General features: G+C 40.6%; 2 protein-coding genes across 3 annotated transcripts in view; both read right to left on the reverse strand.

Annotated features, from left to right (window-relative positions):
* Nucleotides 1-1,323, reverse strand: part of PRKCZ (protein kinase C zeta) — a 39,813-nt gene extending 38,490 nt beyond the window's left edge. The window contains exon 1 of one of the 2 annotated variants that reach the window (XM_062507796.1): nt 1,152-1,323. In XM_062507796.1, coding sequence (XP_062363780.1) covers nt 1,152-1,222 — 71 coding nt within the window. In that variant the 5' untranslated portion in view covers nt 1,223-1,323. The remainder of the gene's footprint in view (nt 1-1,151) is intronic. The other variant, XM_062507795.1, reaches the window with a different exon arrangement.
* Nucleotides 1,324-12,630: 11,307 nt separating this feature from the next.
* GABRD (gamma-aminobutyric acid type A receptor subunit delta) lies at nt 12,631-25,553 on the reverse strand. The gene is made up of 9 exons (XM_062507540.1): nt 25,486-25,553; nt 18,623-18,735; nt 18,002-18,069; nt 17,424-17,644; nt 16,546-16,628; nt 15,086-15,223; nt 14,021-14,176; nt 13,241-13,452; nt 12,631-12,930 (listed from the first exon to the last, which is right to left on the reverse strand). The coding sequence occupies exons 1-9, from the start codon at nt 25,551-25,553 to the stop codon at nt 12,631-12,633; spliced, it is 1,359 nt and encodes a 452-aa protein (XP_062363524.1).

The raw sequence follows: 25,553 nt of genomic DNA on the forward strand, positions 1-25,553 counted from the left end.
AGCTTGGAACTCTTGTTTGTAAACTGACCTATACAGACTTCACAGCTAATGCAAAGACTGAATGTAGTGTTGCAGGAAAAACTACAGTAGTTAATTGTAAAACATGGCAATAATAATTACTTGACTTCTAACATTGACACAATTATTATCACCTCCCCCAGTTCTGCAAGACAAGTTCCACAGACACACTCCTTTCACTTTATATCAACACTACCTGCCAGCAAGCCACCCCAAATTATTTACACCCAGTTCTACTGGTGTTTGTAGTGCCTTCCCTCACAGAGCTGTGGCAGGTCTCCTATTGCATTACCACATTAATTCAATTACTTTGGAACTCTAAATTCAGGACCTCAAACTGCATTGCACTGGTAAGTAGGCAAGTTTAAAAAGAAAGCACTTCATTGTCAATAAAATTTGTGAAGTAACTTTCATAACTGTGTCACATTTAATTCAAAACAGCATTTTTCTACACAGTAGCAGCTACATTTACTTAGCAGTAAAACATCAGAAAACATCACTCAAGACACTTATTAAATGTCAACAAGTTCAGTCTAAATATTTCCAATCAAGTTTAAGGATCTACTTGGGCCAAATATTTAACTCCTCAAATGCCTTAAACTCAGGCCTTGAAGGAAGATGAGAGAGACTAACGTGACATTATTTTACAAGATCCTCAGAGTGGAAGCAAACCAATTAGACTGAACACACCTGAAAATTCAAATTTCATGTTGCTGCAATAAAACCTTCCTGTTTCTACTCACAACAGAGCGAAGTCATAAAGGACCATGACATTCTGATTACAGACAGGATAATATGTAATAACTGTATCTGGATGCAGGAGATGGATCTAGACCTGGCTGTGACTATGGGAATCAATAATCCATCAACCCACAATAACCACTGGTTTGTCAGTTATGTATGTTTTCTCCCCTCCTGAGAGAAGAATAAAATAACTTTTCTTCTTGATCAGCAAGCTGCAGGAGTCTGACTGGTATTTTAATAGCTCAGAAGTTTACCTGCCTGATCTGACATTAATTACAATTCCACCAATGCCCTGTTTACGCTATCACTAGGTCAGACCACCAACTCCTGCTCAATATGCTTCAAAAATAGACAGGTCACAACCCAGAGGAAAGGACACACTGACTTACCCGTTGTAGTGTGTTTTTACTCTGATGAAGTCTTTGTTCAGATCAACTTTTGAGCCCATTCTGCTAGGCATGGTCTGTATTTAGCAGCTATATAAAATTGTGCACAAATAAGTTGATTCAAGACAGGTAACAGATTCTAAAGTGAAGAGCTTCCTTCACATGTGAAATGTGTTTCTGCTCCAGATGATTCTTAATCCAGCTGCACAGATAAAAAAGCAGAACACTGATGAATATACATACACTGCTAAACAAATGAGTTGTGTCAAATTTTAGAAACACAAATAGCTTTACATAGAACAGCACAAAAAGAAACAAATCAAAAGGAAAATGTGTAAGACCATTGACCTGCACAAAAATTAAATAAGTTTGGTTAAAAATACCCTGTACAATCCAGCTTTACAGAAATATCCCAAGCATTTGAGGATGTTTTCTTAAAAACCCATCCAACAGCTCCCTCCTGGCTGAAATACTCCACAGAAGTTCTTACTTATTCATGAACACAGCATCTAACTCTTTTCGTTCAAAGAAACAAGTAACTAAAAATACTTTTTTCTGTAAATAAAACATTGTAGTCAATTACTATCAGTTACAAATTTACCCAAGAGAAACAGCAGAGGGAACTCCGAAGGGCAATTTAGCAAATACCTTTATGATTGGAGCCTGACAAACATCCTGTTTATTCCAAATTACCATCTCACACATGAATGCCTGTATCCAGACATCTCCCTAACCCCGCCGTCCGGGCAGGCCGGGCCACAGGTACCGAGGGAGCGGAAACTCGGACCTCTCGACCCGACCCTCGCAGGGGGCTCAGGGGAATACGCGGCCCCTTCCGCCCACCCGGGGTCCCCCCCTCAGCCCCGGCCTGCGGGGAGCGGCCGGGACGCGACACCGTCGCTCGGGACGAGGTGGCGGCGGCACCTCCCCGGACGGAGCTGGCTCTGCCCGGCCTCCCGACCGGCACCGTCCAGACTCCTACCTGCTCCGACCGCGGCGGTCCCAGCCCACACAGCGAGGCTCCGCGGGAGCAGGGGCTGCTCCCTGAGCCGCGCTCGGCTACACCTCCGCGGCCGCAAGTTGCTCAAAGTCCCGCAAGGAAGTTTCGAAGTGGACTTTGCCTCGCTGCCGGCGGTGCCCCGGCGGAAAGCAACAGCGGCGGCGGCGGCAGCGGCGGCGGAGGAGCCGCAGTGTCCCTCAGGTGCCCCCTCAAGTCCCGGTCCAGGTGCCCCCGGCGCCCCTCAGCCGCTGTCCAGGCTCAGCGCCCCGCGCCCGCGGCAACATGGCGGCCCGAGGGCGGGAGCCGCAGCCAATGGGGAGCCAATCCCCGCCCGAGTCTCACCGCCTCCGCCGCCAATCGCAGCGCTGGAACCGTTACCTGGGGAGCGGCAGCGTCCTGGCCAATCAGAGCGGGCTGGGGGGCGGCGGGGAACACCTGCAGCCAATGGGAGCGCGGCGCTGCAGGGAGAGGCGGCTGAGGGAGCGGGCGGGGGGCAGGTATGAGGGGGAAGGTGTGGGGGACAGTGCTGAGGGGAAAGGTGTGAGGGGGACAGTGCTGAGGGGAAGGGTGTGGGGGGAAGGGTGTGAGGGGGACAGTGCTGAGGGGGATAGTGCTGAGGGGAAAGGTGTGGGGGACAGTGCTGAGGGGAAAGGTGTGGGGGACAGTGCTGAGGGGAAAGGTGTGGGGGGAAAGGTGTGAGGGGGACAGTGCTGAGGGGAAAGGTGTGAGGGGGACAGTGCTGAGGGGAAAGGTGTGGGGGGGGAAAGGTGTGAGGGGGACAGTGCTGAGGGAACAGGTGCGAAGGGACTGCGCTGAGGGGACAGTGCTGAGGGGACGAGTGTCAGGGAATTGCTGTGGAGAGTTGGGGGACATGTAAGGGAAGACAGATGTGAGGGATAGAGGACAGTGCTGAGGGGACAGAGAACAGGTGTGAGGGGATAGGGGACATATGTAAGGGAGGACAGGTGTGAGGGGACTGGAGTGAGGGATAGAAGACAGTGCTGAGGGGACAGGGGACATGTGTGAGGGGACTGGTGTGAAGGGGACAAGTGTGACAGGACACTGATGGAAGGGGACTGGTGTGAGGGGACAGATGGGGAAGGACTGATGTGGGGGCAGAGGAGAGGTCCTGAGGGGACAGGGGACAGTTGTGAGGGGGCAGAGTTGGAGGAGACATGTTCTGAGGGGAGAGGTGCTGAGGGGATAAAGGTCAGGTGTGAAGGGACAGGCCCTGCCTGCCTCCCCCAGAGCTGCTTCCCAGGAAATCTCAACAGGAAGCCCCAGCAGTGATGTCCTGTGAGTGTCAATCCAGCATCCAGCCCGGGGAGGGACTGCTCAGAGTGGCTAAAGCAGGAAAATCACAGCTGAGATCATAAAGAGGGAATAATATCAGACTGGCCAGACCAGAGAGAAAAAAAATCTATTAGTGGTGGAGCAACCAGAGTTCCACAAGAGGCAGCCAGTGATATGTTTAATGGCCTTCTCTTTATAAAGTTGGGTTTTGATGTATTTCCTTAATGATGCTTTGATATTTTGCTTCCAAACTGTGAATCCTCTGTGTCTGAATCAGGATCTCCTGTGCATTCCTCACAGAAAACTGGCATGGTGAACTCAGAGAGTCCTCTAGTGGAAATGCTGCTCATCCTGCCCAAACAGCTGGTTTCCTTGTGTATTTTAAAACTTTCTTAAGCAAATAAGCTATCTAAGCAAAAGGGTTGCTTTGGGGCTTTTCTTGATGTATTTATATCCACCATTGGTCAACATAACCCACCACATTCGAAAAATAAACCAAAACAAGTTAGATTAACCACAATTGTCAGATTTTTTTTTTTTTTGACTGCCTGGAGTTGAGTGGTCATAATTTGTGTTTTGAAATGGAAAAAAATAATCAGTCCTTCGTCTCCTGCTATTCCATGTGTACACCTACATCAAGGATTTTCAGGCACATTCAACACTTGCTCAGCACCTTTGTGGGGCTTTTGCACTAGTGTAGCTCTGAGACTTCTTTTGGTGTTTCTACAGTCTTCCAAAATACAAATAAATAATAGTTGGCACTAGTTTAATAAGCAGTAAAGTGGGAAAATGTATTCCCATCAGTCGAGATGTTTTCTCTGAGACCAAAGAAATGCACTCCATGGCTTCATTTATCAGTCTTTAATTGAATTACTTGTGTCCACTGCTAATTTTCTCTTATTGGGAACTTTTAATTTGGTTTCAAAGTGGGCCCTTAAATCTTAATGTGTTCCAAATTTCTCTGCTTAAAATGGAGAGTATTATGTAAGGTAGGTCTACAAACATAATTCTTTCAGGTCAAGGTACACTTTGATCTCCATGTCATGTCAATTAAATGCTTCAGCTCCTTGAGCTGTTGGATTGGGAGATAAAAGGTTCTTCAGAACTGTGATCTGAAGTTTTGTGTGGTTTACTGCTGTTTGTTCTTCTAGCACAACTTACCAAGGAGAAAAGCTCAGGTACATTTTCAGTGCTTGATGAAAAAATCTCAACCATAATATTTTTACATCTCACAGAAGTTTTTTGTAGTTGTTCATTTAGTATCTGTGCTGTTGTTTTAGAAGTCTTGTTTTGGGTTGGATTGTATTTTCTAAAATTACAAGACTGTTTAAAAAGTTGAATTTCTCAATAGATGCTTCCCACTTCTGGGCAGATGGCAGTTTTTGGAGAGGACCTTGGGTCTGCTCTGTGCATTAGCTGACAAGGTTGTAATTGGTTTGAAACACAACAAGCTGTAAATCCTGAGTGTATTCCTGACCTTTTTCCCCCTTTATTTTTCCAGATGGCAGGCATTGCACTTTTCTCTTCTACCAAGCCATCCTCAACTTAAAGGTTGCACTATTTCTATCTACTACATCTAGATTTGAAGATCTGACAGGCTTTTACAGGTAATTTAATTTAATTTAATTCCAGTTGTAAATGAGATATCTAAAATTTTATTTCTTTTAAAAATGAATACTAGAATCTTTTCATATCAGATCTTTTAAGAGCAGTGATCTGAAGCATTTTGTTTGAGAAATAGAAAGCTAAGAGGGTTTTTCTTTTATTTTCAAGTATTTCATTTCAGAAATTCTACATTCAACCTCAGCATCCAATCATGTCACAGATTAACTGTAGCAGCAAAGATGTGATTTATTAAAGAATCTAATTATCGTAGTCCAACTGCTGCAGCCTGGGAGTCTGATGTTACCTCCTTCTTGAATTGTCTTTTTGACTAAAAGTTTTGAGCACTCCACGTGTTGCTTTCTGAATATTCTCCATTATTTCCTGTCACTCTTGTCAATTCTTTTCAGGATGTACATCCCCCTGTTTCCAGCAGATGGCAAGAGATTCCCAGGCAAGTCTCTGGGAATCACGGTTGTGCAGACAGTGCTTTCAAGTCGTATGTCTTTAATTTAGTGCTTCGGGGTGTTGAGGACTGTCCTTTAAAAATCAATTTTAAAGGAAAAAAAAATATCTTGGGGTTAATGATGGCATTAATCTAAAGTACAGCTTGAGCCGTCAGTACAAGGTACTGACAAGGTTGACCAATATCTCCTCCCTCCCAAAAGCTCCAATGAAAACATCATTATGACAGCTACTTCTTCAAGACAATTGTTGCAAAAAAGGGGCAATCGGTACTAATTTCACCTCTGCAGAAGACAGGCATCCTGTTAGTACTTGAATTCATGATTCAAAATCTTCAGCTATATTAGGACCTTTCAAGTTTCCAAGGTTTTAAAGATTTAATAGGGATTAGAATGATGCTTTCACACTATGAACTAAACAACAAAGAAATTGAGAGAGACAGCTCACATCTCCAAATGCATGTGAAGTGTGAGTAACCAGTTCTGTATCACTTCAGAATAAAAATGTCTCCCCATAGAATGTCTCTTTAGCAGATCAAACCAGCAGCATGCACAGGCTGCTCTCCAGCCTACTTACTCTCTCCTTTTGCCAAGGAAGAGACTGGATATTGTTTCCATTGAAATAACTGGCAGTGAAATTCTTGGGTGCATTGGAAATGAATTTGGGCCAGATGCCACAAAGTTTGGATAAAAATAATAAGGCAAAGCATTAATATATTTGAACATAAACAGGAGTAAAGCAGATAGTCTACATAATATCAGAAATCACCATGGCAATTCTTTGTAGATTTTCTTGCTGGCTTGAATATTAGTGTTTTTCCAGTCTGTGTTAAAATAGACAAAATGAATAATGTTTCAAGACTATTTTAAGCCAACACCTCCCTTACTTGTCTGTCTTATATAAGATAGAAGCAACCAGAAGCTGACTCTCTTGTTGACACCTCATTAGCCAGGAGGAGAAAGAATTGTATGAGTAACCCAAATTATACATCTTTAAAAGCCACTAAACCCAAACTTTTGTGCTTCTGTATTTACTTTTTCAGGATATTTAAACAACTTGTTTGATTTTACAATACTATGTGCACTGTAATTGATAAAGAAAATGTAGAACCTCCTGTCCTTTATATGTTTGCACATACCAGCTAGTATATGTAAAAGTTTCACCCACCAAGATGAGGGTAGGATAATCTTAAATGTATCTGTAAAAAAGGTAGCTAAAGATGTACAGAAAAAGATATTTTGTATTTGTTTAAAGCTAGAAGAAATGCAGCAATGAAGGAGGAACAGTCGGGATGGAGCATTATACCAGATGTTTTACAGATTACTCTGTATTTCATCATTCAGTCTTTATTTAATCTTAAGACTGTAGTAATTGTAATACTGGAATAGCTCAATGGCCTATATATTGTTTGGTATTTCTAGCTCTGCCTGTTCCAATTGGCCAAAGCTGGCCAATTATTTATTAGTGTGGAAAGAAAAGTGTTCTCCCTACGCCACTTGGTAACCCTATGATTGAAAATCGAGTTTTGTGATATTTATGCTGCTCTCACTGAGAGTACTTACCCAACAAACAACTAATGCAACATGGATTTGCTAGTAATTTACATTACCCAGTAACTGTGTTAAAGATGTTTGGGCCAAAATCAGGAAGAAGAGCTCCTTTAAGAGTGTGGAGAATTTGAGGCATGACTTAAACTATCTTTTTTCTTTCTATTGTATGTATGGGGTCAGTAGTGTGCAGTGTAAGAGAGTGACACAGGGAGAAAGTGTGTTTGTAGGGGAGTGTGCTGCTTAATTATCACAGGGTTGAGTTTCTTGTGTTTTATCTAATAATTATTGGAAGATACGAAGGTTTCTCAATTGAGATTTTCAGTCTTCCTAGTTTTCTTGTGCCAAAGAGAAAGAAAATTTCCTCTTCTTTTTCCCTTTCCAAATGTAAAAAAAAAAAAAAAAAAAAAAAAAAAAAAAAGGGAAAGTGAACTGACGATCAAGTGAAATCGAGGTATTGCAAGAGTTAAAGAAAGGGGTAAGTTTCCAGAGGTTTCCAGTGTCTCAGAAATGCAGGATATTTGGATTTATTTTTTTGGACCAATCTTTTCATGGAACAGTGAGCTCCCAATAACATCTGATTAGTTCTGTTCATGCTATATTTTCTGACAGTCTGGGCTTGACTGTCTTCTCAGATTTGTTTTTACTGTGCAGAACTTAGTAAAAGAAATAGCTGTGGCACAAAGCTGGTATAAGAAGAGAGCAGATTCCTGATGCATTATGTAATGAGGGGCTTAGATCCTCAAATTAATTATACTTAAGACACAATGCCTTTCTCATCTATCTACCAAATCCATCCAAAAAATCATATTCATTGCCAAATTTGCAATCAGTTTTCATCAGGAAGAATCTTTATGTTTGTAACATATATTGTACACAATGTTATTTTAATATCAGACAGGCTTTCAACCATGGCAAGTGGTTTAAGCTGCTGTAATAAACAGGGCAGGAGGAAGTTGCTTCAGATTTTTTTCTTAAGCAAAAATATTCTCAGAAACTTTCAATAAGCTTTTTGTCATCTGTTCTGCTTCAGAGACAAATACACAGGGTGCTGTTTTGCTCCTAACGAGAAGTGCTTTTCCAGGGTAATCACTGGGAGTATTTAAAATCAGAGCAATCGTATTAAGTGTTTTGTTGTCTCAACAGCAGAAGCCTCATTGAGCTAAATTGGTTTCGCTACATTGTCTATTGGATTAGCAAACCAGTTAAAAACTGATGTTTTAACTGGGATAAATGCTTTCAGTTTTACCCAGAAACAGAACAGACATTTCTGGTTTTTAACCTCTTCATAGTGCTGTCACTATTAATGCCAGCATTACTTTCAAAAAAATGCAGTATCTTGCTCTTCTTCATCTTGTGCTTTCTGATTCTTTTCAACCTCGTGAGGCAGCAGTAGCTATTTTTTCATATCAGTACAGCAGTGTGCATAAGTGCCCCCCAGAAAGCTCTCATGAACACACAATGGCACTTTCTCTTCTGTTGTCAAGGCCAAAGGAGAGTTTTGCAAACCCTTGGGCACTGAAAAGGCGGGATGTCATTACGGGCTGAAATCTCCAGAGTCATTCTGATTTTCCTTCTAATGCATTTTATCTTCCAGTTCAATAGCTGGAATGCCTATTTTGTCCGTTTATAGGAGTTCCAATTTCTGTATATCTACATTTTATTAACACTTCACATTTAGAATGATTACATTAACACATATCCCACTCTTTTTCTCACAGACACGCCAGTCCGTAGAGCAGTACTATAAATTGCTGAAAGGAACACAAATGCTTTCAGGTGCAGCACAGAAAAAGTGCCTTCTCATCTGTCACATACTTTTTTTTTATGGCACTAGTACAACCCATCCAAAGTCAGCATTCAATTGACATTAAATCTGGCTTATTTCACTTTATTAAAGGCATCATGAAATTAGAGTTGAATAGGAAATTGTCTTTAGATGTTAATAGGTCTAAAGTAATAATGTCTGGGGATTTTTAAATACAATGATTTCAAATAAAAAAAAAAAAAGAAGTGAACCACAGACAAAAATATAGAAGATTCAAATCTATGCAGAACTCCAATAAATTCACCCTCCTGTACTGAAATGTCTCCTAGAAAGTTTGAATGGCATCTGAATTTTCTGTTTCTGGCTCTGGAAACCAATTTAAGAAAATCTCCCTCTTGTTGATGGAGGTGTTTTGTCTTGTGCTACTCATGCAAATGCATCAACAGCAGGTGAAATTCCTGTTCTTCCCTCAGATCCTCTTGTTCTGGGATGGACACGGTGCCATATGTGTGCTCCTAGGGTACTTTTCTGACTCCCTGCAACCGTCTCAGGATATTTTTTGCCTTTTATTTAGGCTTCTGTCTACATCACTGTAGGTAATCTGGCATTCTGGCTTTGGGGTATTTTTGAGGAGATTGCTGCCACCTTTGACTTTGATCAGTTACACTGAGCTGTGCACCTTGAAGATCTGCAGTCAAACTGGAGAAAAAAAATCACTGAATAAATCTTCTGGAGCAGTCAGCAGGACATGCAGCCTGTGACTCTCTCCCAGATGGAGAAGCAACTAATTTTGTCCAATAACCCCATGTGATCAGTCAGTTGGCTGCAGTGTAAGGAGTTATGTCAGGTGCACAATTACAAACTACTACTGCTGAAGTAATTAGATTAGACATTGCCTTTATAATATCTGCAGCCACCTTCTTGCTAAATACTCTCAATAACCAGACATTGCTCACTAGAGGGACTAGGGCCGTGCTTCCTTCTCTAGTCTTTAATAACTTTAATTCCAAAATCATGGATTACTTTCTAATGATTTGCATTCCTCAGGAACTTGCTGTGAATATTCCTTCAGCTGGGTTTAGTCAATAATTTCACTCTTAGCACAAGCTACTGACATTGACAGGCTACATAATAAACTAATAGCTGGACAAACCAGTGGGAAACAAAAAGGCTGGATTTTGCTTTCCCAGGAGAACTTAATCTGAATTTAAACTGAAGATTATTTCTGATTTTTGCAAGTGTAACAGAGAAGGCGGTGGCACTGCGGTCTTTCTAAAGGATGAGGTATTTTTGTGGCAATGGATCATGGAAAGAGCAGCAGCTTAGTAAGATAAAGGCATTGTAATGTCATGCTTCTGCTGCTTTTATTCCACTCTGCATTGAATCATTATATAAAGAAGTAGGATTGATTCAGAAGAAGACAGAAGAGGTTAAGTTCCCTTGGAAAGTAAGTGATTATGACAAAAAAACACACTTAGGGAAAAAAATAGTGTATTTCTGAAATGTAGCATTCCATCAACATCAGGAACAAACTATGCGAAAAATAAATTAGAAAGAGGAGAAACAGGAGGAAAAGAAAAGAAGCTTGATCACCTGGATATATTGAAGGAGATGCAGATTTTCATTGGCTCTCTGGGTAAGGGGAGATTTGAGTGATACTTTGCCTTAATTCAGCTTGTGAGTCTCAGAAACTATAGTAAATAGTACTGGTACCAAGTACCAGTTGAATGCACTTACCTAGCTGGAGGGTAAGAGCTCCTGCCTCTCCTGAAGGCCTTTTCTTCTGTAAAACTCAAAGATATAGGAAAGAAACCATTATAGCAATTTTTCAGACGATGCAGTGGAAGGTCGTGACTGATATTCCCCAGCAGGTCAGTGGTGAGATGTGGGAGCAGAATCCAGGTGTCTCAGTGAAAGGTCAGGTTGGTGAGGGCTTTGTGGAACAATCACAACTTGATGTAATTGGGGTTTTCCAGCACTCTGTTGGCTGATAGCTTTTCCATGATAACAGAAACTAAAGATTGAGGTGAACCTAAGACCTACAGTGGAGCATATTTTCTATTACATCCCAGTTCAAGATCTTTATTTTTTTCTTCAAAACATTCTCTTACTTCACTGATATTGAACAAATCTTATTCTAAGTTATAAATCAGTGCTAAAATGTTTTATCTTCAGTGCTGGTTATATGAAATCAAACCATAAATCAGAACTGAGTTAAGGCAGAAGGAATGTGCATGTTCCACCAGGATGAAATCCTCCTTTCACCCTTATTGCAACTATTAATTGTCAGCCACATGTCCAAGAGCCCCATCTTAAATGCCAGCAAAACTCTTCTCTCACCTACAGCTTCTGGCTTAGTCTCTCTCCATGCTCCTTTCCACTGCAGCTTTCAGCTTCTTGCTTTGCTTCCTTCTTTCCCTCTCTCTCATTTCATCTTTTCTTTTGTGTCGGTCTCTATTTTTAAAACAACCTCTCACTTTCAAGGCAACAATACCCTCAAAATAAATTTCGCTTTTGTAGTGTCTTACATTGGCTTCCTACACAAACAATATTTCAGTTGTTTTAATCCATATTCCAATATATTTGCTGTGGATGTTTTAAAGAATAATTGTGAAACTAGTTTGTTGTGAGTACTGTGTTCACTTGCTGAACTCACTGAGATTATTTACAGAACAAAGTGTTATTTTGCATGAGCTGGGTGAGAGATCTAATCCTGAATTAAGCAGTGTGTATGAGGACCCATAAATTTCACTTCTGAATAATGAAAGCGAAGAGGCCTAAGAGATTAGGTCAACCTCTGAATAAAAACAGCAAAAATATCCAAAGCAACCGAGTAACTTAAAAAAGAGTTATGATGATTTTTTTTTTTTAACTTCCCTCAGCTATTTAGGGACAGATTCAAAAATTGATATTTTCAGAGGCATACATGGTAGATTATCAATGAAAATTAACAGAACAAATTCTAAAGTCCTTCCTGCAAATAGAGTCTGACTTCCTCCATTATCAAGCACCTTTCAAATTTTTCCTAATCCAACACAGGAAGCCTGAGATTTCTCTGTGGTTCTAAATAATTTTACCTATTTTGAGGCCTATTAAAAGAATAAATATTTCTGTATTAGGGTGTTTAAACTTTCATTAGCTTAGATCTGAAATGTAATACAGTCATTATTAACAATTCAGTAGAATTTTATGTAGTATATTTTATTTCATGCTGTGACTAAGAGCATTGAAATTTTTCAATACTTTATCCAAGACAAATAATATTTTAAGAAAAAACCTCCACTCCCCTCTATTCCCTTTTGCTTTTTTCATGAGATTTGTCTGATTAAAACCTCCATCTTTAGCACTACTTTTAAACCTAATCAGCCTACAGATGCAGAAGACCACTCGTGCAGAAGTGAGGAATGAGCTCTTTCAGTACAAATAAAAAGGAAATCATCTGAGTGTGAAAAGCCAAATCTTCATTACTGATCAACCCTCGAAGTAGAGGAAAACCACGGTCATTTAAGATTTAAATTTTTGCTACAAATATGTACATATGAAAAGTTGTCTCATGGTATTACAGGAAAGAAAGAGCTGGAATTGTTTGGCAGAATACAGTCTTACTGTATCAAATCAGGTCAGCAGTAAATTGCTGCTTTAAGTAGGAATTCATAGTAGGACCTTCTTGACTTTGGAAGCGTCTTGAACTCGTTGAAAAATATTTTGAGAAGAGGTGCCTCAATTCAGTTTCAGTGAGAGCTTTTTAGCCTGTGGGTATTGTTCAGTTTGTAGGTCTTGGGAATAATTTTCCTTTTTTTGTTGTCTTTACATCGTGTATGCAACCCAATATATAACATTGACTGCTGCAAAGGCTGCTGGGAACACAGCTCTGGCATAAATGTCAATGGTGTCAGCATCAATGGGCTTAAAGAGGGCCTTCAGGCCAGTCTTTTTGTCCAGTTTCATTCCCTGCTGCTGTTTTGTCTCCCCAGTTTCTATTTCTATTGTGCCATATGATCCAGGCAGACTTCTGGGAATTCGGTGCTGCCTGTTGGAAACAGCCAGTTCCTGGTTCACACCAGCTATGGAGAGGGAAAACAGAACAATGGCATTCTTCACGTTGATCTGCAAAGGAAAGAGGAGAATAATGGCAATTGATAGGGCAAGGACAGTGTCATTCATCCAAGCTATCCATGGTACCAGCATGGTGAAACACCCATGGGATCCATATGTGGTGAACAAGATTTAGCCCCAGCTTTGGCAGAACTGATGGAAGACTCTGTTCTACCACTTATAATTCTGCTTATGGTTTTACATGCTCTGAATTCCTGAGGCACCATCAAGAACATTCTCAAAGCCTTTCTTCCTAGGAAGAATTTGTAGTAAAAGTCATGGAGTAGGGTGATTGCTTTGGCAAAGTATCACAGTTACTGACCTCTGCACTCTGCCTTCTCGCCTTGATCTTGTTCTTCTGCTTTTTCATGTAGTCAGCATTGAAATGTGCAAAGGCATATTCCACCAGTGCAGCAAAGACAAACACATAGCAGATCCAGAAGTAAACATCCAGTGCCTTGATGGCAGAGGCTCGTGGGAGTGAGGATCGGGCACTGACCATCAATGTGGTCATGGTAAGAACAGTGGTGATACCTGCAGGGTAGCATGAGAGAGAAATATATGCACTAATATGTATAAATATATTTATCAATATGAGGCTGAGGATTATTTTCACAGTAAAAGCCCTGCAATACTGTGGCTTCTGTTTTTCAAAACAGGGGAACTTGTAAGAAACTGCATTTTTTATGACTAAGGCAGCTTTGAACAGGTTATCCTTGTTTTGTCCTAGATCAAGAGAAACAAAACCCAGAACTCAAACACCTTTACATCTGGACTGGCAGCCCTTAGTCAGACAAACAGGCCCACAAGCTCCAGGAACAATTTTTTTGTCACTGTCCCAGTTCCTTCAAATCAATTCTTTCATTTCTTTCACAGCCATTACTGCTTTTAACCCTCCCTAGGTGGTTATTTGCTGTTCCTTACTGAGGCAGCTGCCCTGCTAACACAACAGAAATTAAACCAGGAGAGAAATCTTTCAAAGAACCCTCCTTTCTGCAAATGTAAACACAGTGGTCGTAAACGCACCTTAATGAGGATTATCAGAGAGCACAATTACCACTTGAGCATTCTCTTCCCCTGAGTCCCAAGCCATCTGTTTTACCTAGTGACACCCTGGCAGGCACAGCTGACTGGCTGATCCAGAAGGACACCCACGACATGGCCACCAGTAGGATGGAAGGGACATAAGACTGGATGATGTAAACTCCTCGATTTCGTCGAAGGTGGAAGTGGAGACTGAGCCTGGGAAACTGACCTGCTGGAAAAGAGAGCAGGCAGAAGAGATTCTGGCTGCGTGAATTACACTTAAACTGATATTAAAAATGACATTTCCTGTAATGGCACAGAGCTACATTCTTTAACATCTTCTGGACAAGGGTCACAAAAAGCTTTTTTGAATTCTGTTCAATTGATGCTTCATAAACCCTGCACGAGGTACTGCAGCTTTCATCAGCTAAGAATAGGTCAAATGATTTGTCTCAGGTCATATCAATGCCAGATCTGAAAATAAAATCATGAGTCTTCTCAAATAACAGTATTGCTTCAAAATGTGTACTGTCTTATCATCTGCTGTAGAAAGTCCTCCAGATACTAAATTTAGATTTTTTAAAAGGCCAAGTTAATTTCAAACTCAAAAAAGAGCTTAGAGGAGATGTGCAGCATAAATGAGAATCTGAATACATGAAAGAGGATGAAAAATCAGCAGGAAAGAAATGACTCCAATCTTGTACAAACATTGCAATAAGCCCAGTGATAGACATACACACCACTGACTTCTACGGGGTAGAATTAGACTGCTCTGACTGTACGTCATAAGCTTCATGACATCAGGGCTAATGGAAATTTTTCTTGCTCTGAAGTTGCAAATTAGGTCAAGAAAGTGTGAGCTATACCTCAAGTGCTTTTTATCAAGTGCTGTCTGGCTACTCCACGCAGTATTTTGTCAAGCAAAGAGAGCTAAAGGACAGAACACGCTACACTGGCTACCTGGATGCTCAGCAAAGAAGGGCACTTGTTACAAGTGGAAGATGAAGGAAACTCATCAGAAACCTGACAGGTTCTTAAATTAGTTACTTAAGAAGAAGGATTTTCTATTATAGATAGAGGAAGTTTCTCTCTGAGGGAAAAAGTCAGATACTGTCCCTGAATTGAAGAAAGATTCTGTTACCAGATTTGAAGTTCATAATTTCTGTTGTGAACTGGTAATTGGTAATTGTGAATTGAGCAAGCTGCAGCTTATCCAGCCCATGGATCTCCTCCTGGTTTTCTGACCAGTGGTAGACAATGTCCTCTGAAGAGTAGCCATCTGCCAAAAGAAAGCTGAATAAACACAAAGTTCAAGGGAGAAATTCAGAGCTTAGAGAATTCATTGTAGAAGTTCTCTAATTCCTCTGCTATGCTGATTTCCTCCAGACGTGTTTCAAACATGCTGAGATTCAGTCTGGATACTTCTCTCTGCTTTTGGTAGGTGCAGGGAACCAGGGCCATGACAGAAAGAGGGGATATGAAAGAGAGGATTTATGTAATATGCAAATCCACAGGAAATTAATCTCTCCTAGTTTGGCTGTTCATTGACATCTTGCTACTATAGCATCCATTTCTTTAAAGAGACTTTATTTCTGTTTGTTTCACTGAAATGAAAGCCCTCAAATTCAATTAAAAACCTTCAACCCCCACCAAAACTCCCTGCAGAATTCTCTGGGAGAGGGAATGAATTGCTAGGGTACTGTCTGCTGCTTCTGCATTTGGTGATTACATAAGTAAAACTGTAGATTGCTATTTTTGACAGGATAAAATGGTATTGTGGTTAACAGCCTAGAAAACAAAGTCAGTGACAAAAAGAAAACTAGAAACTTGCATCAACAGGCCAAGGGATCAGCTCAGGATCTGCTATTCCCAGATCTCTAGAATTCTCAGGACCTGTAAGCTCCTTGATCTAAAAACCACATCCATTTTCCCTGACTGGGTGGTCCCTGCTTGTGTCAGTGGTGATTTTCATTCAGAAGTATTAATGCTCATGGGAATTACATGCTGATCATAGATGAAATACAAGTTGGATAAATTATAAATCCATTATTCACCCTCCTTTGTGAGTACAAATGAATTAAGCCCATCCATGCAGTATTCTGATGGATTTCTGTATAACAGATACACAAATGCCAAGGCAAGTTAAAGAGCTATGTGAAGGCTGGTCACAATGGCATTCATTAAAAGCAGGGAAATCTTTCTTTTTCCTATCTTCTCATAAATTAAATATAGAACATCACATTTTGCCTGTGGGCTTTTCTACTTGTTCTCACTGGATTTGATACAAACCTCAGCAATGCCAGTGACTGTAACAACTGCACAAGGTTTCACATGAAGCACAAAGTTCCAGACATTTGTCAGCAGGACTGTACATTGTTCATCATCCCTAAATAAAACCCTAGAGATCTGGATTGGACCAGGATTGAACTGGTATAGAAAAGGCCACAGTCTAATGCCCAACACAGGGAATGAAGAGATTTCTGTTCACTCTAAACCCCAAGGCACCCCTTACATTCCACTGACTAAAGCAGAATCATCCCAGCCACGTTCAGCTACCTCAGTGCAGGCTTTACACAAAACACAGAGGTACTCAGCCCTTACAGCTCTCCAAATCCAGCATGCATTCCTGCTCATCCATTGGATACTTGGAAAGGTCCATGTCACAGGCCACTGTTGAGGTAATCCTGATGGGAGCAATGTGAACACCAGTTAGTTGCATTCAGACAGAGCCTTTTCCTCACAACTCAAAAGGCTGAGTGGAAAACTTTGAAACCTTAATACTAGCAAAGGAAATTGTTTTCAAAGTCCTGCTGGCTGCTGCCTGAGTCTGTGGGAAACCCAGAGGCAGAGGGAATTGAAAAAAGGTCAAATGACTCGTCTAATGTCAGAGGATTCTGAAGCTCCTGATGATGATTAAAAGGAATTTTCTGGTTCAGTCTCCTCCCTTTCACTGTCCCCAGGATCACTAGCAATGCCTTAAGGGGGACTTTGGACTTACAGTTTCAAAGGTGTACATTCATTATTTTTCAGAACATTACACAATTCACTGTCATTATAGTTACTGAGTTGCAGCCACAGCCCTCTTCCAAAGTGAGAAATGCTACTTTGTCTGTGGGAAAGATGGGGAAGCTGAGCCTAAATCAGGCTCACAGTTCCCTTGGAAAATAGTGAGAGAGTGGAGAACAGAATCTTTGCTCTGTATTCAGCACCTCCTTGCCTGGTGACCAAAGTCACGAGAGGCTTCTCTCCCACCGAGGGCATTCTGGACATGATCAGTGAGTGGGCAGTGCACAATGTGTTAGTGTTGCCAAAGACTCCTTCCTGACTTCTCCTTATAAAGAAAAGGATAGGGGATAGGAGCTTTTCTTCAGTTTTTAACTAAGAATTATTTTAGGAAATCCTCCTAGGAATGCTGAGTAATTATAGATGTTCAAAAAGTTAACACATAACAGAGTACACTTGTACTGTTTGTCACTCACCTGATGCTGTATAAAATGACTCCATCTGGCTGGAGCCTGATAAGTTTGTTTTCCACAGTCACATCATGGAACCAGGCAGACTTTGCATTGACTATGAAAGTATCTGGCAACCAGAGCTTGTCCACAAACCTGCTGTCCAAGCCCAGAGTTTCGTTGGTGTGGTTGTAAGACAGACGATCGTCTCGCCAGCTCTGGTGCAAAAATACTGTCATGGTGTATTCCTGTGACAAGAGAAATCCTAATTAAGAAGTGATGCTGACAATGATAATGTCTTGGAACTTAGCCAAAAATCCATGTCTTAGCCTAGAAATATATCATTTGCTTTCAGTGCAAATACATATTTTTGTATACTTAGTCAACCAGGGAGCTGCCCAAGCATTTGAATTTCAGTCACATGTTCCTACTATGGACAAGCACAAGATATGAAAAAGCAATTCAATATCAATGTTATATATAACACATTGCAAGAATTGCATAGGTCTTGATGAAGAAAATCAGTTTATACAGCTCAACAAATACAACTTCTGGTTTTGAACCTTTTCTTTTTTAAAGCAAAACTAAAAAATCTGATACTGTACCATGTTCACTTCTGAGATGTGGTCAATGCTGGCTACTTCAATTGCCAGAGCAACGTTAACGGGAGGACCTGAGAAAAAATGTTTGAATGGGTGATTTATATCATCATAGTACCTATAAAAATATCAGTGACCCCAGACTATTAATTCTTTCGTACCGAGTGAGTTTACTGAAGTGTTTTCTATTATAAAGTACATTCTTAAAGCAAGAGTTTTAACTCTTTTACTGATTGTGCCCTCAATTTCCAACAGCACACATCATTTCAGTGATAAGGGACACAAGATAAAATCACAACTACTGAAAATTATAGAATCCTTTCTGGAAATCACATTATCTAGCTTAAGACAGCATGACTTCAAGCAGATGCAGAAAATATCACCATTTAATGAAATACAAAATTCCTTCAACTTAGATGTCAATGATTTAAGAACTGCATCAGAAGCCTGAGTTGCTGTTGAACAGTCTAACTCTTGTCAAAATCATGCAAATTGTTGATTGTTATTTTTTCCAGCACCCAAGTGAAAGATAATCACAACTTTTTAATCATTCAAAGTATGAATTTCACATAAACATCAGAAGGATTGCAAGAACCAAAGAGACATTATTTATTCTCCAAGTCTCACCTCCAATTCCAGGTCTGAAATTTCGTGCATACCCTTTCATCAAATCATCCAGGTTGGGCAACCAGGAGATTTCAATGTTGGAACCTACGTAATCTCCAATGTCGCTCATAGCTCTGGGTAAAGAGAATAAGTATCTTAAAATTTCCCGTGTTTACAAACAGAAGAATGACAGAAAATGGAAGTTATTAACTTATTTTACACCAGAGACCACCTACAGCAGAATCAGCTATGCTGGAGATTTTTATTGGTAGGAAAACCATTTCAGATATTCCTGTTTAAATCAAAATAAATTTCAGGCAAGACTGTAGCATCTTTAAGTATAAGCACATACTTTTTAAAGTTTCTTTCTTTCTTTCTTAAAAAAAAAAAGTAGAAAAAATAGATTTAGAAACTTAGAAAAAGCATGAGGGAAATTAAGATACTTTGTATACTGCCTAAAATGCATCTGTGAACACTGAAATGCAGCTGTGACAACTTCTTACTGTGGAACAGCTGAGATCAAGAAGGCTGGTGCACTGTCAAATGTGACAGGAAAACAGGAAAAACTGCACATCTGGAATTTGGATAGCAAGCAGCAGGTTTTGGTTGGGAGAAGATGTGTTGCTGTGGGATTAGTGCTCATGGCACAGCCCATCCCAGCAATCAGGCTCCCTCTCTCAGGTGCCTTTTCTTGCCAGGCCAGTGATGCTCCTTGAAGATTTTAGCCCAGGGTTTGGTAGCCATTTGCAGCCCCCCGGCCCTGGAAAAGCAGTGATGTGGATTTTCCACCGTCTCTTACAAACAAAGGAAAGGTCGTGTTGTCTTCATTATCTGGGAAACCTGGCAGGCTCCAGTTGAAGATCTGTGCCTGCTCATATTGCTCCTCTTGCTGCACTGTGATTGGCAGGGCTGAGAAAACATCTGCCACCACCATTTGCAAAGAGAAGGATTGCCAGTGGTTTGAGAGGGCCCGTAACTGAATGCAAGTACTGGATCAAAGCTGCCTGAGCACTGGTTTAGCATCTTCCACTGATCCCAGCTATAAATGTGGCATTGGACAGGTACCTAAGACTTGTAACAGGAGAGAAATTGTTAAAGATTCATGGAAGGCTTCAGTGTAATACACCACAAATATGTTCTGCCTTGGTATATAACTTACATAACTTTCTCAGAGTGTTCATGTGACATTGACCCACATAAAGCACATGGTTTTTCTCTCCAAAATGTGCCAGCCTGGGCATTCAGCTTAGCACAAGCAATTATTGCCAGCACAGGAGCAGAGTATCCTACAATAACCAACTCTTTTCACAGGAGACTGAAAGGAAAACCTTTGATTGCCCAGGTCTTAAAATTCTTGTCTGGACACAATTATATAAGGAAGGAGTTCTGGGATTACAATGTGTAAATCTAAGTTTTGAGCAGCAGAGACACTAAAGACTTGCATTAGCAGACCTGTCAATTCTTCTGTGACCTCTCAGCACAGGGACACTGCTCCAAGTGCAGCTTTGTTAGTTCCCAGCAAAGTGTTGTGTTAAACTGCATTTGTAAGATTTCCTTGCCCTGAGCACACTGTTGTGTGCTCATCTCAAATTACTATCCCAGCTATTTCTCAGGTCCCTCTATCTCTTCTGAGGAAGGATCTTGAAACACTCCAAGACATGTTTTCAGCTTCATAAATTGGAATAACATAATTGATTTAGACAAGGGCTTTGAAGATTTATAACCAACGTTGACAGAGGTTTTTTCCTTCTTTGTTGGGTCTCATCAACTATATCAACGCTTCTTTCTATCAGACTGCTGGTCTTTCAATCATCCAACCATCATTATTTACTTTAGTGAAATTTTGCTTTATAATAAGTTTGTTTAAAGACATATTTATTTGTAACTCACAAGCCTCAGCCATAGACATGGAAAGGTGTTTCTAATACATAAAATGTCAGAGATCCTTTTGCATGTAAAGAATGGTACTCAATGTCTTTTCCTAATCAGAGTAAATAACAACAGTACACTTGAATGAATACATCTGCCTAAAATCTCTTTGCCTTCTCAATAGAAGGTGATGCTTTTCAGCTTCTGTTGCTAAAACAGCAGCCAAGTTCAGTAAAGTGTTTTGAAAACAGAATTCAAGTCAGAGGTGACAGCACTGGAGTGATGTATCTCATGTGCCTGATCCTGTTTTTACAAAGCACTTGGAGTACAGCTGTTCTCCTGTGTCAGAATTCTTTTTTAATGGCATTAAGGAAAGCCATGGAGCTCAAAGGAAGTTAAAATGATGAGAGTTGGGTTAAAGACTGAGGGCTATAACCTGCCATGTGTTTTAAGCAGATTACAATCTAGAGGGAGTTTTACTTAAATATCCATGACACAATTAAAATAAATCTTGTTTCTATTATTAATAAAGCCTTAGGGTCAGATCATCAGTGTAACAAATGTGCTGGAGTTAGTGGAGCTATATGCACTTAATACCAGGAGGCTTATTAAAATATTACAGCTGAAATAATTTTATGGCTCGATTTACCATGTGATGATAACTCCTTTGAGTCATTCCTCTAGACTTCTGCACATCACATCCAGTGCTTTAAAGTTACAAGAAGGATGGTGGGAGAATTTCCTTCATCCTTGATTAGCAGTTGGGATTATATATGGCCTAAAATATTATTCATTGTTGTACCTGAAAAAGGAAGACCAGCATAGAAAAGATGCATTGGAAGGGATTAACTTTTCATAGGGTAAGCAGTAAGGATGAAAAGAAAGGTAACTATCATTAGTTGATTCAGCAACTTCACTTCCCAATGTAAGCTGCTGTAAAGCTTGTTTCAGTAAGAAAAAGGACTTTGTGAAATCAAGGTATTGATTTGTCAAATCCAAGGGGTAAAAGAGCTCCTGAAAAGCTTCTCTGTGGTTTGCACCAGGCCAGAGTACAGGGCCTCGCTGGCTGAGTGGAAACAGTCCTGGGGACTTCTGTCCCTCTGGAAGTCATTCCCAACTCTAAAGCTGAAGAAGAATGATCCACACTCTGACTCTGTATGCATCTCATTTCAAGTAGATATTTTTGAGAATATATTTGCATTTGTCCATATCTGGAGCATTGGAGAACTTCAGCTGAACTCATTGAAAATGGATTACTTCTGTCCAAGCCATGAAAGCAATAGTGAGCTCTCCTGCATAGACAAAGGGAAAGGAAACCCCCATGGGTAAACTGCACCAGCCTGTGGAGTTCCTCCTTCCCTAATATTGATACAGGTTAGGGAAAGCAACTCCAAGCGATGAATGTCACATGACAGAGCAAAGAAATATCTCTTTCAGAGCTAAGTACTAGCAGTTCTAGAATCAAAAGTACACATATCCCAAAATCCTTCCTAACCAAGCTGACATCTCCCTCCCAGCTGCTGCAGGACCAGGGTGTCCTACTAATGTGGAGTGAGCTGGGGGAGAAACATCAATCAATTTGGACAGCACATCTTTAAAGGGCTTGTCAGACAACTGAGGCATTAGCATGTCTTTGCTCTCTTCCAGAACACTCCTTGAAAACACTTGCTAGAAGTTCAATATTAGTAGAAAATATCTGGTATTTAAATCACACCAAAGCAAGAGGCAATCTGTAAGTTCCATGTGAATGAGAGCACACCAGCAGCTGAGCAAGGGATAGTATTAGCAATTTCATTTTTGCCCAGCAGTGCCAAATCTCTGGGATCAGTGCAAAAAAGCTCAGAATCTTTAAGTCAGTGGCCAGTGAAACACTGATTTGAGGCCACACTGGTCAGGAGGGTGCACTGATCTTCTGAAAAATTCACAGAGCAGTAAGATGCAGAAAATAACTTTTTGCATCTTCTGTTTCTTCTTTAGATCTGCTAAACTGATTCTCTTGGGGATTGTAACATCGTTGTTTTATTAATCTTTTAACCTAGTAGATGGAAAAAGCAATTTGACTGGAGGACTGGGATCAATAAACTTCATTTTGATAAGCATTTGGGACAGATGTCCCTGATATCACCACCACTGAAGAAAACCTTTCCTTGGGAAAAAGACAAGGAATATCCTGCAAGGTCAGTGAACAATCTGACCTCTGCCAAACTCCAGGATTATCCAGAGCAATATGTATATCCTTCCCATCTGCCATTCCTCACTCTGAGGGAAGCTCACTGTAAATATGTTTTGTATTTTGAAATGTAATTGAAAAAGCATTAGGCTTAATTCATGGCAACCTTTAGAACATCAAAGCCTCTCTGGCAGTTTTAAGCTACAGAAAAGGGACCACTCTTTGCATACATTCACGTGTTAAAGCTGCTCTCTTTCCACAAATAGAAGTAAAAGACACACAGGGAGACACGCAGCAGAATGACAATTAAATGCAAGAGTATAAAAGTCACTTAAGAGAGTGGAAACTTAAATATAAAATATACACCTATTTTAATTAGAGAATTAAAACCTCTTTCAGTGAGGAATTACAAAGTACAGACACACACCCCAAAACTCCTCTCAGAAGTGCTCTTTCCCCATGCAGATGAAGAAATATTTCCCCAAGTGTCTTTCTGCAGATGATCTCATTCACTGTGGCACATTTATTATTGCAGCATCCACAGTATCTCAAACCCTGTTAAAATAGTGGAAGCCACAGTCTTTGTCCCAAATGCCTGTCAAACATTTAAATGCCAAATTCCTTGCCACTAATCGCTGTCTTAAGCAGACCAAAAACCATTAATTTTTAAAAAAATGTTTACCTGACAAAAATGTGCTGACTTAGGTTGAATTTGGCTCATTCACTTCAGTCAAATAACACACATGACAGGGAAATTGCTTCACACATGGCTAAAGCACCCTGGAAGGTATTCAGAAATGCTCTGAGGAAGCAGCATGCATATATCCCCCACTTCCCTCCTCTGCCAAACCACAACACTGTTTTCACTTTTGTCTCTTTTGTCTTACTGGTGAATTTGAAATCACCAAAATATTCTTCCGTTTTGAAATATGTTCTTTTCCAATATACACTGCACAGAACTCAGGAGCGAGAATTTAGGGGTGTTGGATGGCCTCTATCATCAAAATTTCAAATCACACTGCATTTAGAAAACAAAATCAGAGCTTTAAAATGAAGTCATTGGCAGTTTTGCCCATTAATATGCTGCTATTCATAAAAGCATCTTGTACCAAAAATATTTTTACTAATGCAAGGATAAAATTTCACTGTAGTTCTGTTTAACAGATCCAAAGTACACATGCAAGCGAGGTTACTCCCTTTTTACAAGATTAAACAGTGTCCTGCCCTAGCCACTTTAAATACTGAATCCAAACAGATGACCATGGAATGTCTCACACTTTGAGATATTTGGAAAACTACAACCTGAACAGTTGGAATTTCAGAAGTTAGAATTTGCCTTGTCTGAGTCTGCCATGAGTAGATGTATTCCTACCAAACAATTCATCACTATTGTGTAACTGGAGAAAGAAAGTCAATTAGGTAATTAATAATAAAATAAATACTGTATCCAACAAACACATATCCTGGCAGTTGCTGTGCCTAGGAGCAGACCTTGGAGATGGAGGCTGAGAAGACTGACTCTTCCTTAAAATTCTCTTGTTTTGGTCTTATGTACTCCAACATCACTTTTCAACCCACAGCTTCAATCGTAGCCCAGTTGTAGAGGGAGAAATGGGATCATTGAAATGCTGGGGAAGATCTGGATGCCCTTAGGTAATAAACAGTGTTTCCTCTGCCTTCAGTGTAACACTGGATTGCTTCAGAGTCTGAGGATGTCAGGATCTGACCCTGGATAACAGATTCAAGGTCAGAGGAGAAATCATTCTGTCAATCCTGACTAAGAGCAGTTGACTTGACACTTTCTCTAAGCAAGATTCTTTTCCTTCCCAGTGAAAAAAATCAGCTGTCCCTGATTAATTCTAAAACCTGTAACAACAATGTTATGTTTTACTACAGTCCTCACTTTGCCTCTTCCACTCCTCTGAAGCTATTAAGGATGTCTGTGAAGCAGAAGATGCAAGACCCCTTTAATGCCACAACCACCCCTGCTCTGGGGGGTGTAGGCATGTTCGTACATGCAGCAAGTTCTTTTTTACACCCCCCTCTATTTTCATTGCGTAATCATGGCAAAGCTTTCTCCACATCCAGCCTCCAGATCTGGGGAGAATAAGAATATACTGAGACCATTGCTGGTTGCCTAGCTAACACCTTCGGAGGGAATGTGACTGAGAGCTGCAAATATATATCTTTATTTAAAATTTATTATTTTAATAAATGGTTTGCGTTCTCCAAACACTTTTTCCCCTAAGGTCTCTGACAGTCTCTTCCTGCTAATCCAAGTTGAGGAGACTTGATGAATGCATTAGAAAGGGATGGTTGTATTTTGGGGTTTTAAAGGTACCTACAGAGGCCCTAAGCAAAGCTATTCAGCTCACACCCCACTGGTTGTGCTGAGGTTTATGGAAGAGTTTCAGGTTCAAGCAGGCCCCTGCAGAGCTGCTGGAGGGGCTGAGGCTGAGCTGGGACATTGCATGCCTTACAAAAATGATTGCCCCCAATTTAAAGTAAGTGCCCTCAGGAAAAGGCTTCCAGCAGCATCCTGTTAAAAACACAGCCCCTGACTAAACCAAGAAACTGCTGCTCAACTGACAGAAGTGCATTCTCAGCTAGGGAATGAAAAAAGAAAAAACTGAAACAGATGAGGCACATTAAAGAAACTCTTCAGTCAAGGACCCTTTTTCTCCTGAGCACTCACTCAAAGCAGTCGTGGCCCGTAAGTGCCGAAAACATCCCTGGGCAAAAGTGGGAGCCCCACCAGAGCTGGCATCACTCACTCCAGCCACACCGAGAGAACGGCTGCCTGAGGCCAGCCAGCCTAAGAAAGAATGATAAGATGTTTTCTTACCTGATACACCTGTGCTGTTGGATGCACAGTAGAATCAAGGCAGGAAAAACCCAGGTAAGAAATTCCAT

The sequence above is a fragment of the Cinclus cinclus genome, chromosome 23 (genome assembly GCF_963662255.1).
Source record: "Cinclus cinclus chromosome 23, bCinCin1.1, whole genome shotgun sequence".
NCBI lineage: Eukaryota > Metazoa > Chordata > Aves > Passeriformes > Cinclidae > Cinclus > Cinclus cinclus.

Excerpts from the sequence above, each read along its gene's own strand:
- GABRD (XM_062507540.1), bottom strand. The coding sequence starts at position 25,553 with ATGGAATTTCTTACCTGGGTTTTTCCTGCCTTGATTCTACTGTGCATC. Across the intron at positions 18,070-18,622 it reads TTTCAGACCTGGAATTGGAG|GTCCTCCCGTTAACGTTGCT; the intron begins GTGAGACTTGGA and ends ATTTTTTCTCAG. Across the intron at positions 16,629-17,423 it reads GTCATTTTATACAGCATCAG|GATTACCTCAACAGTGGCCT; the intron begins GTGAGTGACAAA and ends TGCTCCCATCAG.